This window comes from Clarias gariepinus, chromosome 24 (genome assembly GCF_024256425.1).
Source record: "Clarias gariepinus isolate MV-2021 ecotype Netherlands chromosome 24, CGAR_prim_01v2, whole genome shotgun sequence".
Taxonomy (NCBI): domain Eukaryota; kingdom Metazoa; phylum Chordata; class Actinopteri; order Siluriformes; family Clariidae; genus Clarias; species Clarias gariepinus.
The window spans coordinates 3,471,519-3,488,231 of record NC_071123.1 but is presented as its reverse complement, the minus strand read 5'-3'; the positions used below and the strand labels follow the sequence as shown (position 1 = coordinate 3,488,231).

Here is a 16,713-nt window from a genome sequence, read left to right as displayed (position 1 = left end):
AAAATAAAAGCAAAAAAAAAAAAAAGGTGTATGTCTTTTGTTCATAAAATGTGTTTTCAGAGCATGTGCTATTTCTTCTTCAGGGTATGTACACATTTTACTTGCAGGGTTCATGATAATTATACACGTAAACCAAAATCCTAGTTCTCACAGACACAAGTGTTTTTTAAAGTGGGCTATGCCTGAGAAAAAAAAAAAAGGAGAGCAACAGGTGGTGATAAAATCTTAACTGTAAGGCCATGTGTTCAGTCAGAAGACATCAAAATATGGCAATATAGTGCACACACTTATGAACCAAAACTCCATCTTCACTGTCTACTCAAAAGGACATTTCTGGATATCTCTAGGGGTTATTTCTAGGGGTTATCCAAAAATAAAGTCTGTTTGAAGTGGCCTAAAAGGCATTTTCTGGTTTTGGAAAATGCTTTCACACACTTGGAGTAGCCTTTACTAGACAGCACTTTATAAAATATTTCTTATAATCATGTCTGTCATTGAAAGCTCAAAAAATGTAAAGTAAAAAATCTTTACAGAATAAAAAAAAAATTATGGAAATGAGTATGAAATGTGTCAGAAAATATGTACAATTCATATTGATTAGATCATCCCTAAGGCCGAGGGTGGCAAGGAGAAACTCTTAGGCATAGCAATGGGAAAAACCTTAAGAAGAACCACACTCCACATGGAACCCATCTGCCTTTGGGTGATAATGGATAGATATAGAGATGGATCTGCAGTCATACTGTGTGTTAGGGGGTTGGAAGTTCAAAATAACAGGAGATGTGTTTGAATTAATATAGAGTCCACTTTCGTTATTGGAGGCTCTGGTACAAAACCGTTTGTGGGAATTTGAGTCCTCTATTGAGCGACTGGAGTCACAAGCCATCAGAGAACAGTTGTCTGCGTCAGTTGATGTGGAACCATACAAAGTCAAGAATGACCAAGCGGACCACACGGGCTCCATGCGACAAGATGTCCAACTAGATGGTTGAGTTAGACAGCTCTACAGGGCAGGGCGGTTCTGGATCACTGGCAGCTCAGGAGTGTAATAGAGAAAGAAAAAAGTTAGGTAGGAAAAAACATCCATGCATATTCCAATATACAAATGTACCTGAGGCTGGATGCTGTTTCCATTAACACTGGTGGAATTTTACTTTCTTGATGAAGGTAAAAGTCATGCATGAGATAAGACTTAAGCTTCCAATGCAATTTTGTAGGATCCTGTTCATGAATCGATAATTGATGACGCCATTGATACATTTCTGTTTTTTGACATTTAGGGTGTATGGGGTCGATCTGTGAATGATGATAATATAGATAATAATATATAATATATTTAACCGGTTTCACAACGCAGGTTGTGCTGTTGTTCTGAATATCAGTACAACAGCACAATCTCAAGTGTGATATCATTTTTATACAATAGCTCCAAGCACCATTTATGATAAACAGATTATGATTTGTTTGTTTATTTAACCAGTTATTTGGCTTTACCAACACAAATAGTTTTGCAATGTCCATTTTTTCTGTACACTTTGTTACAATGTACTGTAGCAACCAAAAAAAATTAGTGTAATTAATGATTGTTAGAAGATCTGTGAAGCAGAGTGATGCACATCGTTAAACATCCCAGTGCTGTTGTACGCTATATCAGCACTCATAGAATGCCGGTTGGACCGTTCGCAATGAAATTCATGCACACTTATTTAATTATTTCTTCTTTCTCAATGCTGCATATCCTGTACAGGATTGTATGAGGTCTGCAGCCTATCACTCAAGGTTCAGGGCACACCCATCACACAGACATCATACACACTACAGGCAATCTAGAAACAAGAAAAACATGCCATGTTCCTGACCCTGGAGTGATTGTTGCATGATTATTGAATTACTGTACTGTACGTTGTTAAATTACTATACGTTGTCACTGCTACACATCACTGCCTGGTTCTGATCGATAATGCATTTATTTTTTCCATATTGTTGATAAAAAAAGAGGTGTCCTTAATATAAAATGTCCAGGTAGCATTTGACAAAGTAATGAAAGAAACCCTGCTGCTAGATGGATAAGCTTCTCTAAATTGTGTTTGTGTGTGTGTGTGTGTGTGTGTGTGTGAGAGAGAGAGAGAGAGAGCAAGCAAGAGAGATGCTTTGTGTCTAGTGTAAACTTGGCAACCATGGAAACCGTGTCCAGAATAAAGCAGTTATAGAAGATTGATGAGAAAATTAGCATCACCAGAACAGCACGGTCAGACCTAATCTGCAGCACTGCTTGGCAATAAGCTCGAATTTTAAAGTGTGTGTCTGTACTTTAGTATGTTTATTTACTTTCAGGAAATGTGTGTCATTAAAAAGGAACAAGGATGTAATTATATGATTATGCAATATGTTGTTAATAATTTTATATAATATTATATTCTCTGTTCATGGTGGAAGGTACAAAAACAATAGCACAGATGTGTCTTTAAAGATAACGTAAAAGATGAAAAGTGGGGGGAAAAAAGTATTGCTGAGCAAAGATTTTAAGTGCATGGATATTAATGAATATTGTTATTATAAATTTGTTTAAATGTACGATTTGGAATCATAATTGATTTTTAAAAAAAAAAGGTCAATCTGGCCCATAGAGGCCAGGGATAATTACCATTGTGTTTATTACTATTTTATGACCGTGGTAAAAACACTACGAGCCATTTGGTGAACGCCAGGCCTGGACTGACCGTAGGGCATACCAGGCAATGCCTGCCGGGCCGACGCACATTTTTGGGCTGGGGCTGTCAGTCATAATTTAATATTTTTTTTAAAAGTTTATTAGGCCAATTTATTTATTATCTGAGACACGAAATCGCGGCCTATTGGTTTACTGTCTTAAAGGACATTGAGCTAGTCCAATGAAATCTCAGGCCATGCGGAGCAGCACAAAGGGGTGTAAATAAGGTAAAAAAAATGTTTGGCTGCTATAAATGCCAGGGCCGTTTTTTGGCCCCAGTCCAACCCTGGTGAACGCCAATTAGCCTAATCTGCATGGGTTCGGAATGTGGGAGGAAACCCACCAAGCACGGGGAGAACATGCAAACTCCATGCACACAGGCGACGAGATGGAAATCGAACCCGGACCCTCGTGGTGCATGGCACCAGTGCTAACCACTATGCAACCATACTATCTAAAAACAATATTTCTGAGGACAAAAACCCTCATACCTCAAGTGGAGGTAAGGATAATAAAAGTATTATCCTATAGAATGTACAGACCATCAAATAAATGCTACCACTTTGTACAATCTGTGGTGATAAAAAAGCAAACAATAAGGATTTAATAACTTTTGATTTTATTCATCAAGCAAGATTAGCCGTAACCACTCCTAATAATAGCAATTACAGAAAAGGGCGTGGAGTGACAGTTTAAAATTTCTTCCACTTTCGATAAAAAGTTTTTCCTTTTTCTGTAAACACCAACCTGGATTTTCCAGTTGAGTTTCCCTGAAAAGCACAACTGTCAAATACCTATTCACACGAGTTTTATCTAACAGGAAGATTTCCTTCAAGGCATTGTGAGATAAGGAAGTGCCGCATAAAGCAGAAAACATCTAATTATATATGTATATATAAAAAAAAGAAATAGATCTGGATAAAAGTGTAGACTGAGAGGGCGCATGGTGGTACCATTGCCACCTCACTACATCATGGGATCCTGAGCTCGGGTTAATGTCTTACCAAAAGTCACATGTTCCTCACATGGCTGTTAGGGCTTACTGTAGTCTGTGAGAGGTTAAACACCTTCCAAAAAACATGCTGAATGATTTGACTTTTTAAGGCTTGTCTTCTACTTGCAAGCTTTTTGAGGACATTATTATTATTATTTCAGATCATGATGGTTCATTTGATGGAGAGGGGATGCAACTGGCTGTGAATCAGGGTCATTTATGCCAGTGGAGTGTTTCGTCCAGAGATTTCATGCTAATAATAGTGTAAACCTACTGGTTTTAATTGAATTCCTGATAAAGGGTTGAGGAAAAATAGTATTTAAACCTTTATATAGTGTTTAATCTAATAACTGTGCGGTATTCTATCTCTAAACCACCCAGACACTGCACGTGCAAGCTTTCGTTTTATTACATCAGGGGTAGCCACGCCCCCTGATACTCCTCTACCGTCTGATTGGCGCGCTGATGCTGGAGGGCTGACGTAATCCAGGCGCGTATATATACTGTAATGTCCACGCGCTCCTGCTTTGATTTATTTACAGAACCGAGCCGAGCGTTCACAGTTCAGGTGAGTCGATCTTCCTCTACAGTCTGTGTAATTATTAAGCAATTAGTGACTCGTTTCTAGGTGGCTGAAAGGGTCTGGAAAATCTGACTGATTAGATCTTTTCTATCTTTACTATTCATTCCATTTTGAGCCACTATGGCAAGGAATAAAAATGACACCTCGTGACGTTGCTCTGATTCTGACCATGTTGCAAAGAAATGTTTTTCATGCATGTTTTTTTTTTCATATATGAATGATTCATGACTGTCATCACAAATGCACTGATTTCTGCACTTTCTCGAAAGAAAAATGATGCACAGAATAATTTAACTGCAGAATAATTTAAGTGGTTAGCACTGTCGCTTGGTTGTAACATGGGGAGAGTTTTAACACAATCAGGGATAGGATATAAGTCATATGATCATTTCAGTGTTTACCCACTTCCTCCCTAAACCAACATGGTGGATATCAAGGCTGGGAACAAATACATGCAGATTCTATTATTAAAAAACAGATTTTGAGGTAAGCTTTTTTTGACCAAGACTATATTTTGTTTAGTATTTATACTATGAGAATACCTAGACAATAGAAAAGAACGACTGAAAGAGGTGTGCCTGCCAGTGATTTAAAAACAGCATCTGAAGTCAGTCAGGTCAGTTGCGAAGGCACATGGGATCTGCCATGTAACATTGAGCAGATACTGCAAATCACTTCAGAAGCTGAGAGACCAGGGGTCCAGTGATCTTCCAAGTGTAGGTTACCGCAGTAGCAACAAAGTTTTCTCTGAGGTGCAGGAGAAGGTGCTGGCTGGCTATTTGACTCAGGCAGCAGACCTGTATTATGGACTGACTCCACGTGAGGTAAGCATATGACAGGTTAGCCATTGGAGGCCAGAGTAGAACTGAATACTAGCGTAGGTGTCAGACAATTGGAAACATGTACTCAGGTTTTCTATTCCAAATTCTTTTAGGTCAAAAAGTTTGCATATCAACTGGCAGTAGTATATAACATAAAACATCCTCAATCATGGGATAAGAATCAGATGGCAGGGCCTGACTGGTTCACATTCTTCATGAAGCGGAACCTCAGCCTGTCAGTGAGGAGTCCAGAGGCAACCAGCCTTACACGGGCCACAAGTTTTAATCGGACAAATGTGAAACATTTCTTCAACAGCCTTGGACAGGTTATTGAAAGATACAACTTTGATGGAAGCGACATATGGAATGTAGATGAAACTGGTGTAACAACAGTCCAGTCACCAAACCGTGTTGTTGCACGTCGTGGAGTCAAGCAGGTGGGTGCGATGACATCGGGTGAGAGAGGTGTGCTCGTGTCAGTAGCATGTGCTGTGCAAGCACTGGGAAATGCAGTTCCCCCCTTCTTTGTATTCCAAGGAATACTTTATTTAGAGTGGGCCAACAGGGAGTGCTGGTAGTGGTAACGCCTCAGGTTGGATGCAAGAGGAAGACTTCCTCTTATTCCTTGATCACAAAAGGGAATTGTGCTACTAATTGTGCTTTGCAGCCACACTCTCCAACTCTCCTCCAACATACCTGGTTACTTCTGGCTCATCTGCAGTTCATGATGTCACCATGCCCTGTGCTCCAGATGAGCCAGGCACCTCTGGGTTGTCTCCAGGTCAGCTGTTCAGTCCTTCAGCAGTACGGCCATTTCCAAAAGCAGGGCCAAGGAAAACAACTGGCAGGATCAGGAGGAAAAGCCAGTCTGAAATACTCACTGATACACCAGTGAAGCAAGCACTGATGGAAGAAGAACAGAGTATTTGTATAAACGTTTAAAAACTCTAGCTTAAAAATTTTGTGAGTTATAGGAGGAAAAGCAAAAAGTGTTACAACCATTACCAGTCTCCCCCTATTTCCCTTTTCCTTATCTCGCTTATGAAGTTTACAGTTTAGTGTTCTTACTATTTGAACATCTCCAGTTCGCTGGTGGAGCGGATCATAGTGCAATGTGAGAGAGGCTTAATGTCAAAGTCCACCTGTTAACCTACATATTTCATTTAATAAGTCGGTTTTAGTTTGAGAGGAGACTTGATTTTTTCATTGTGAATCTTTCCTCATCAATGCCCGGTTGCTTAGACATTTATCTTTTTATTCCCATGGCCCATGAAAGATATTAAAGATGGAGAAAATGAACAAAGGTACAGTGGTCCTGGCGTACAGCGGAGGTCTCGACACGTCCTGCATCCTGGTTTGGCTCAAGGAACAAGGCTATGATGTCATCGCCTACCTGGTAATGATATTTCAGCTTACCCTTTTCATTTCATTCTATGTACTGAAAAAAGTCTTTGATGGCGAACATAACAGAAATGATCATATCTAACATTTTTTGACAGATATGGTAAGAATTGGTGTAATGACTTACCTATTAATCTTATTGAAGAGTAATCCTGCTCAAGTGCACATCAATTGAGATATCTAATCAGCCAATCAGCTCAGTGGATTTTGGCATGTAGACACGATCAGGACAATCTCCTGATGTCCAAACTGAGTATCAGATTGGGGAAGAAAAGTGATTTAAGTGACTTTGAACATGGGATGGGTGTTGGTGTCAGGTGGGCTGGTCTGATCTACTGGGGTTTTCACACACAGCTATCTCTAGGGTTTACAGAGAATGGTCTGAAAAACAAAAAAATATCCAGTGAGGGCAGTTTTTTGAATGCACAACACATTCAACAATCCTCTTACCTAAATTGCGCAATAGAAAGATTAGAAAAAACGGTTAGGTCTGATGATTCTCTGATGATTTTTGCTGTGACATTGGGATGGTAGGGTCAGAATTTAATTTAGTGTAAAAAAACATTTAAAAAAACCTGCATCGTTTCTGCCTTGTGCGCTTTCTTGCCACACTTTTGCCATGGGTTAAATGGTTTAAATGACACAGCCTACCTAAGTATTGTCGCTGACCGTGTCCATCCCCTTATGACCACAATGTCACAGAGCTTAAATCATCTCAAACTGGTTTCATGAACAAGATGATGAGGTCAGTCTACTCACACAGCCTCCACAGTCACCAGATCTTAATCCAATAAAGCACCTTTGGGAAGTGGTGGAACATCATGGACGAGGAGCAGCCGGGAAATCTGTAGCAACTGCCTGATGCTATTATGTCAATACGGACCAGGCAGTTTGGATGACCAGGACTCCATTAAAGTTAGACAAGACCTTTTGACAAATCAAGTCTGGACATACACAGACGACAAAAAAAAAAAAAAAGAAAATGAACAGGGTGTAGAACGTCGAGCCTCTACTATGCACAGGAAGTTAAACTTTTACGAACTATTTATTAACATTATATATTATATTATACCAATAGCACACTTTTCCCACACTTCTGCCCCTACGACTGTGCTCTGGATTAGAGGGATTTTATACTTGCTGGGGTTGATTCAGCAGGGTTTAGTGCTATCGACCTCATGAAGAAAACAAACCCGACATGGCACAGAGACGCCGGTCTGTCGAGTGCTGCGTTGACGTGTCAGATCAGCTCATGCAGAACTCTCTGAAGTGTGATGAATCATAATCCCTTAAGGCTTACACCCATGAAAGATGCACAACACTGTACACGTCTGACAGAGACAGAACAATAGTTGTATATTTGATGAAAAGCGTGACAAAGCATTTAATTTTCATATCCTCATACCGGTCCTAACTGAACCCGCCAAACCGCTTTACACGTGCACTGAACTTCCTCTAGCGTTCCAGCTTACGGTAAATATTTCCCTTGATTCCTGTAATGGAGGCGGCGGTAACCTTGGGACATTCTGTGGACTGGTGACAACATGAACGATTGCTGTGTGGTATTTACAGAACGTCTGAGCTGACATGGCAAGTGACTTTGACCGTGAATGTTATGGTTTTCTGCATAAAAAAGTCAAGAGTATTGACAACTATAATGTGTATTAAATAATATTACAAAAAAAAAGTGTTGTGTGGGAAATGTCTATGAATCCTAGAGGTTATGACCTCCAAAAAGCTAATCGGAGTCAGCAGTTAGCATACATGGAGTCTTGATAAAAAATGAGGTGTGAACGAGAGCTACTTTGACTGATAAAAACCACTTAAACTTTTTTTTTTTTACAATAATCAAGAAGAATATGTAATGTAAGCTATGCCTTGCCAAAAAAAAGCTTTATCTAACATCGAGAATTGTTGATTTGCATAAAGCCTTTGCATAAAGCCATAAAGTGATTTCAAAGACTTGAGAAATTCACCAGTCTACAGTTAGGCAAATGAAGATTTCATCAGTGAGGTCAAGAAATAACCCCGAGTGACGGCCAAAGACTTGAAGGCATCATCGGAACCGGCTTACATCTGTGTTCTTGAGTCTAACAATAAATAGTACATGGTACAGTAGGACACCACAAGTATGGTGGAGGAAACATCGTAATTTGGGCTGCGTCAGGGTGTGGCCAGCTCGCCGTCAGAACGGGGAAGACGAATTCCCAAGTGTATCAAATAAATCTTTAGGATTAATGTGAGAATGCCTGAAGGTTAGCTGAAACTCTGTAGAAGTCGGGTGATGCAAAAGGGAAATGGGGTGGGGCGGGGTAAATTGTGTATGTGTCTGATGCAACAGGACAATGGGGGGGTGGGGTGGGGGGGGGTGGTATACAGTATGTGTGTGATGCAACAGGATGGGTGGCGGGGGGGATTTAACCAATTATTAATTCCAAGGGTTCCCCTACTATTTTAATTGTTGATTTTTTTACTCCTGACTTGGATGAACATCTGATTACATTTTATTACAAATTAATGCAGAAACCATAAAATCCCAAAGACGTCACTATCTTTTCTTGGCATTTTATTTATTTTCAATCAAAGTCACCAGAGTTAAAGAAAGAGTAAACGATTCCGGATTCGTGAACATTCAGCGAGTGGAACACCGTCGCCAAATTGTGGAAGAAAGAGACGCACCTGTCTGTGTGACTGTACTCACAATCATTCACCAGCACCACTTGCTTGTTACAGAAACTCTGCTGAGAGTTATGGACACGCCCCCCCCTGTACAGTTCTGACCTTGTTCCAAGTCATTTCCACATGTTTGGGCTGTTAAAGGAGCTCCTGGGAGGCCGGGGTTTTAGAAAACTTTCTACCTTGAGGGTGTCCAAGCAGTAGTGAAACACTGGGATTGTATAAAGAAATAAAGCGAAATCTTCTGTTATTCTGCACAATCAACAGTTTTAACCTGAAAACCCTTCATCATTCTATTCGGAATCATTTCAGCCAGTAGGTGGCAGCAGAGGACAGATGTAGATGCATAGAGGAAACAGAAATCAAAAATATTGCCTGTTTTTGAAGATGTTTTTGTTTTGGCCTGTTTTTGTTTTTCCTTTTTTTTTCCTTTTCTTTTTAGGATTTTATTTCAAAGCATCATGACATGAATCTGTTGGTACCTCTGACCAACGTCCCAATATGACTCTGAGTCAGTTTAGACACGTTTTTGAAATTAAACACTTAAACATTAAATTGTTTAGACACGTTTTTGAAATTAAACACTTAAACATTAAATTGTTTAAGTGTTTAATTTCAAAAACGTGTCTAAACTGACTCAGAGTCATATTTGGACGTTGGTCAGAGGTACCAACAGAGTCATGTCATGATGCTTTGAAATAAAATCCTAAAAAGAAAAGGAAAAAAAAGGCAAAACAAAAACAGGCCAAGACCTGTCAATTAGTAATGAGCTTTAGCTTTAGGTTAAATAAAAGTTTTTTTTTTAAGTAGAACAGAAAAAAAAATTTAAAGGAGGGGTTTAAAAAAAAGGATCTTTCTGCAGCTTTCTGAGTTGTGGGTTTAAGTTCTGTACTGTATGTGTTGCGTGTTGGCCTATATGAAAAAAGTTTTTAATTATTTTTAAAAATTCTGTCTAATATGAATACATAATTAAAAAGAGGAAATTGGAAAATGTACATCTTACTGTAGTTCTGATTTTGTGTGTGTGTGTGTGTGTGTGTGTGTGTGCAGGCTAATATTGGACAGGAGGAAGACTTTGAAGCAGCCAGAAAGAAAGCAGAGACTCTTGGAGCGAAGAAGGTAATGGAGAGAGCTGTTATCTCTGAGTGAGAGTTTATACTGTAAAACTCATACAGTCGCTTTCTTATCTGTTTATTTATTTATTTTCTTCCTTTCTTTTTTCTTTTTTCTCTTTGTCTTTTTCTTTTTTTTTCTTTCTTTCTTTTTCTCTATTTGTCTATTTATTTTCTTTCATTCTTTCTTTTTTTCTTTCTTTCTTTGTCCATGTATTTTCTTTATTCTTTTCTTTTTTGCTCTTTTTCTCTTTGTCTATTTATTTTCTTCCTTCTTTTTTTCTTTCTTTCTTTTTTCTTTGTCTATTTATTTTCTTTCTTTTTTTGTTTCTTTCTCTATTTGTCTGTTTATTTTCTTTCTTTCTTTCTTTCTTTTTTTTTCTCTTTGTCTATTTATTTATTTTCTTTCTTTCTTCTTTCTCTATTTGTCTATTTATTTTCTTTCTTCCTTTTGCTCTTTTTTTCTTATTTCTTTCTTTCTTTCTTTCTTTCTTTCTTTCTAATGATGTAGTAAATAATGTATTAATGGTTATAAGTGTATATGATCTGGTGATGTGTGTTTGTGTGTGACAGGTGTTCATCGAGGACCTCCGTGCTGAATTTGTAGAAGAGTTTATCTGGACCTCGGTGCAGGCCAGCGCCATCTATGAGGACCGGTACCTACTGGGGACCTCCATCGCCCGACCCTGCATCGCCCGGCGCCAGGTGCAGATCGCCCGCCAGGAGGGGGCGCAATACGTCTCTCATGGAGCCACTGGGAAGGTCAGAGTAACTACGAGGCTTTATTTCTAACCTGGGTGTTTCTGTAATACAGGAGGTTTATGAAGCTACAGTAAATAAACCCACACTGACGCTTCACACATATTTTTATCATAAAATTGTTATTTACATATTGTGTGTGAAAGAATTTTAGATATATTTTATTTCAGAGATGTTTTAATAGACATTTCTGTTAATTGGGATTGATAATGAACAGATATTTAATCTTAAAAATAAATAAAATAAGATCACATAAAATGAGTTAAAGAATTTGATAACTTTTTCAGTTTATCTTTCACCACTAGATGGAGACAAACATCACAATAATGTCAGTTAAACTCTTCTGTACCGCAGGCGTCTGCATTCTTGGATGTACAATATAACTGATATATTTAGCCATGCACATTTTAAAAATCTTTGTTTTATGTATCATTTAGAAATGAATCTATTTATAATTTTTTTATTTTTCAGGGCAACGATCAAGTTCGGTTTGAGTTGACGTGCTACGCGCTGTACCCTGAAGTCAAGGTGAGGACCGGATGCTTTTCTCCTGCCCGTAATCTCTGTACCTTCTTGATTCATGCTAACATTTTTTTCTTTTTTGTTCCCTACGTCAGATCATCGCCCCTTGGAGGATCCCAGAATTTTACAACCGTTTCCAGGGCCGGAAGGACCTCATGGAGTACGCCAAGGTACGATCTGATCATTTTGAACGATTGTTAAAAGCGCTATACAAATGAAATTTAATGAAATTGAAAGTTCAAAAATCATTTTAAAAAAAAAACACCATCGTTGATGTAAATGATCATTAAAGTGAAGGTAAATTATTGGACGCAATCTTCGATGTCATCACTTGATGATTTGTACGTTAGCTGATTTGAGAATTATTCTGAGTCTCTAATCAAAGGCTTCCTCCTGGGTCTGACCTGTACTTTCTTATGTACACTCTATTTAAGTTTTTAGGCTTTGGTCTTTTTACTGGTGTTCCTTAGCATCAGAATATTTCTATATTTCTGGTTCTCGTTTCAGAAACATGGCATTTCTGTCCCGGTTACTCCGAAAGCCCCGTGGAGCATGGACGCCAACCTCATGCACATCAGGTGAGATGTTACAGATCGGGTCTCAAGCTGCGACACTTAGATCTGTAAAACATTCACACTTACTCCCAAACCTGAATTACTTTTATTTCTTCTTTATACTGTGGTGTACCTGTATATCCGACACTTGAACACGATTTGAATAAAAATTGGATGGCAGCAACATACGTGGATTAGATGATCTTGATGTGACGTCCAGTACATAATTCAGAAAAATGGTGGCTTAGTGGTTAGCGCTGTCGTCTTACGCCTCCAGGGTCCTGGTTCGAATCCCCCCTTGGGTGCGTGTGGAGTTTCTGGATGTTCTCCCAGTGCCTGGGGGCTTTTCTCCCACTGTAGGCTCCAGGCTTCCCGTTACCCCCTGCACAGGATAAGCTGTATATAAAATGAACGAATGCATAACATGTATCATGCTATTAATATTTTACAATCTTTCTCAATATCCATATTACAGTATTCCAGATCATTATGACCCTCCAATATTCATCTTAGTCACACCAGGTTTTGTCTGTTTTCTATTTTTTTCTTTACAGCTACGAGTCTGGAATCCTGGAGAACCCCAAGGTAAGAATAAAAGGCCTTTTATCATTTCTACCTTATTTATTTCTTTAATTCTGCAATATAAAATAAATAATTAAAAGTAATTTTAAATGAAGCATTCGTCTGAACAGTGAAGAGCAGAGTTTGAATGCATTCTAACATGAAGACATGCGATGTCTAGTTCCGAAAGGATTCACCAAAATCTTGGAAATTACAGGTTGCAAGTTACAGTTAAGGTTGTGGATCTTCCACGTTCTTACTAGCACCTTTTTTTTAACAACCTTACTCGAATTTATGAATTAAAAAAAACTACAGAAAACCTGCAAAATAATACAATCCTCCATCAAAAAGACTTTCCTTAAAGTTACAGGTTTACATCGCTGACTGTTACAGAGAACTGACGCTGGAGACTCCTTTAATCCATTAATGTAACATCATTATCTCCTTAGAGAAATCGTCACCGTATTGCTGATTATTAGCGATGAGGTGGAAAAATTGATTTGTGATTCTTTTGTGTGGCAAATCATGTATCGCCACACTGACTCCAAAATTGAGGGGTTTTTTTTATTTAGTTGATACCTGTTCATATTTGAAGTGGGTAAAATGTTGCAGTTCCACTATTCTCCCACAGGTGGTGCACTCTGAACTATTCACATATCGGCAGGCAGCACAGCATCCTTTGTGGTAGGATCGAATTATTTGGTAAATTTGTTTCGAATTGTAACAAAATCGATTTTTTTTTTTAATGTTTATGAAATCGATCATGACCCATTAAATTCTGCCAACAAGGCCTTGTGATGAGACTAGGACGGACAGACAGACAGATGTACAGACAGACGTACAGACAGACAGACAGTGACCTGTCCTCACAGCGGCCCTGGCTAATTTCTGATTTCATGGGAATGCCCGGCCCAGCTGGGCCTCCTGGCTGCCCGGCACTCTCGGGGCCACCATTGTCTGCCTTGGGCTTCGACGTGGGAGGGGAAACATTTCAGGGTGACACCGTGACACCGGGATGTCACCATTAACAGTAAAGTATAAAGGCCTCCGTCACACATACATGTCAGAGAGCGACAGAGTGAGAGAGAGAGAGAGAGAAAGAGATTATGAGGCCGAAGGAAGGATGGAGAGACATCATGTGCTGTCTGTGAGACGGGTTAGGGATTATTCATTCCTGTAGACTGTGCTGGAATGGGCACAATCATACCAGCGCTGTGGGATTCGCATTTATTCTTTTAGATCAGGGATGATTGTGATGAATAATTCTCCGATTTGAGGCTGGTATGTGTTACAGCAAAAGCACTTTTATTATAGAGAAAAATGTTAAAAAGTTGATAATAATACTATGGCATTTTGCTTATGACATTTTTTGTGTATATATATATATATATACTGTGTAATAATAATAGTAATATAACATCAATTTAATATTAACATATTTTCTCTTTAAATGCGGTTTAAGTCAGGCTAAAAAATAGCATGAAAAACAACATGTTTATATCAAATGAACGTAATATAACTATTATTATCGTATATGTCAATATATAATATATAATGTATACCAATAAAACTTTGCATTATAATATTTATTATAATGCTAGTATCATTTAGTATAAATATATATATATAAGAGGGAAGAATAACACATGTATAGATAAAAATTATTGAATGTAATTAATTACATTAATTAACTACTGCCTAAAATTAATTATTAATATAAAATATTATTAGAAATTATTATTAAAGGTGAGTCCATTTTGTGTAAAGTGAGTGTTAGTGTGAAGATTTCAAGATCCCCCCCTAAATTAGTCCTACATTTATACCTACAGTATTCCATTCTTCAATTAAATAATAATCAGAATGTCATTTTTAAAATGTAGCCACAGTCTCCTCTTTACTCCTTCACTCGTCCTCCTTGTCCCCCTTGATTTGACCTCAGACGTGTCCTCCAGCCATGGCAGTACTCATTAAAACAGCATCTCTGTCAAACTTAAAGGGCCGCGGCCCAGCTCGGAGTGACCCGCAGGACAGATATGAAAGAGACGCGTTGTTGTTTGGTAAATACAATGAGACCTTTGGTGTGACTCCGAGCCGGAGAGGAAATGAAACGTGTCTCTGGGCCGGTCATGAGCTCATTAACACTCGGCCCAGAGGGGGGAAGATGCCGAGCATTGGGTGGTCACTTTGGTTTTTGGAGAGCAAAGAGGGGAAAAAAGGTGACCTTATTCAGATAGCAAATCTAAAAAAAAAGCAAAAAAAAAAGCAGTGATTTAAAATAAAATGTGTACGGTTTGACTTGAGCGCATATGTTTGTGTGTATAAAATTAAAGAAATTTTATTGCAGAACAGTGCGGTATAGAGTACTGTGCAAAAGACTTAGACATCCAAAAGTTTAACTAATAGAATTATGTAAAGTTTATGACTTTTGCATTATTAAGTTAGTTAAGAAATCTTTTTATATGGAAGTACAATATTCCATTATATACCACTTTCAGACAAAAATCATGATAAAGTTTATTAAAATAGTGTAACTGTTATGGTGATTATCTTATGTAAGGAATGAATGAAATTATGTGATAGAAATATAATCAAGAGTGTAGCGGTGTGATGAATTAAAGTCAGCTCAGAAGATAATAATTTATTGTCAAATGTCTCAACAGTAGTGCAGAATGAAATCACCGCGAGTGGATATCATGATTACTCACTCACTTACTCATCATCTATACCACTCCACCGCAGGGTCATGGGGGACCTGGGGTTTATTCTACCAAGTACGGGGAGAAGATGCAAACTCCATGCACACAGACCCTGAGGTGGGAATCGAACCCGGTCCCTGGAGGGGCGAGACGACAGTGCTAACCCAGTTTTGCTATATGAGTCTATATAATTATTCTATAACTATGCACAGAAGCCATATCATTCTTTTTTATATGCGGCATGGTTGCACCTCCAGATTCCGGGTTCGATTCCTGCCTCATGTTTGTCTGCATAAAGTTTGATGCTGGGTTTTCCTCCAGGTACTCCGGTTTCCTCTCACAGTCCGAAGACATGCAGGTTAGCCTAATTGGTGTTCCCAAATTGCCGGTAGTGTGTGAATGAGCGTGTGTATGTATGTACTGTATGTGTGCAATAGATTGGCACTCCATCTAGGGTGTACCCCGTGTACCTCGTGCCCTAAATCTCCTGGGGTAGGCTCCAGTTTTATGTCATTTTTGTCAAATTGCTGTGGTATAAAATTAATAAATCACTTCGGGACATGATGTTATAGGAAGACATGATGAAATAATAAATCAAAGTTGACTTCCGTAAATTGTTTTTCTATAACAGCATGCTTGCAAGTATTTTATTCCTTACTTATTGACAGTGGTGAGTACAAGTACAAAAATCATAAACCTAAGTAAAAGTAGAAGTCTTCAATTTACATGTCGACTTGAGTAAAAGTACAAAAGTGTTCACCTTCAAATGTACTTAAATATCAAAAGTACTGATATTTTTGTGTTTAAGCTCACAGTAGCCGTATTCTTAGTAAAAAATCTCGAAGTAGAAGTACAGACTGTTGCTGTGTGATATAGTGGAGTAAAAGTAAAAAAGTGTCTCCTAATAAAACTACTCAAGTGAAGTACAAACATGTGACTGAAATTGATTTATTATTCTTTCACCTCAACCGTAATCACGTAGAAATCTTCACTCTAGTTAAGTTCCTTTTCCCATGTGACTTGTCCACCGTAGCTGGAGCGACGGTGTTAATATATCTGAGCCGAGATTGAATGTTAGAGGGTTAAATTTTTATTTCGGCTTAATACTTTGCCGGGCAAATGCAAAATGCAAAAGATCTCATCACAACCTTATTCCATGTTTCTTGATTTACCAACAACTTGCTCAAGAGACAGAGAGAGAGAGAGAGAGAGAGAGTGCAATAGTGAAAAGACATGCGATTTAAACATCACTTCCAATCCAGTGCCCCGATTTCAATGCTTTATCTTCATTCCTGTCCCTCCATCTTTTCCCTACTGCTTTCCC

At 38.5% G+C, this 16,713-nt stretch overlaps 1 protein-coding gene across 1 annotated transcript in view; it reads left to right on the top strand.

Annotated features, from left to right (window-relative positions):
• Positions 1-4,203: 4,203 nt before the first annotated feature.
• Positions 4,204-16,713, top strand: part of ass1 (argininosuccinate synthase 1) — a 35,429-nt gene continuing 22,919 nt past the window's right edge. The window contains exons 1-8 of the mRNA XM_053484708.1: positions 4,204-4,272; positions 6,385-6,504; positions 10,236-10,304; positions 10,871-11,059; positions 11,528-11,584; positions 11,674-11,748; positions 12,086-12,156; positions 12,687-12,717. Coding sequence (XP_053340683.1) covers positions 4,213-4,272; positions 6,385-6,504; positions 10,236-10,304; positions 10,871-11,059; positions 11,528-11,584; positions 11,674-11,748; positions 12,086-12,156; positions 12,687-12,717 — 672 coding nt within the window. The 5' untranslated portion in view covers positions 4,204-4,212. The remainder of the gene's footprint in view (positions 4,273-6,384; positions 6,505-10,235; positions 10,305-10,870; positions 11,060-11,527; positions 11,585-11,673; positions 11,749-12,085; positions 12,157-12,686; positions 12,718-16,713) is intronic.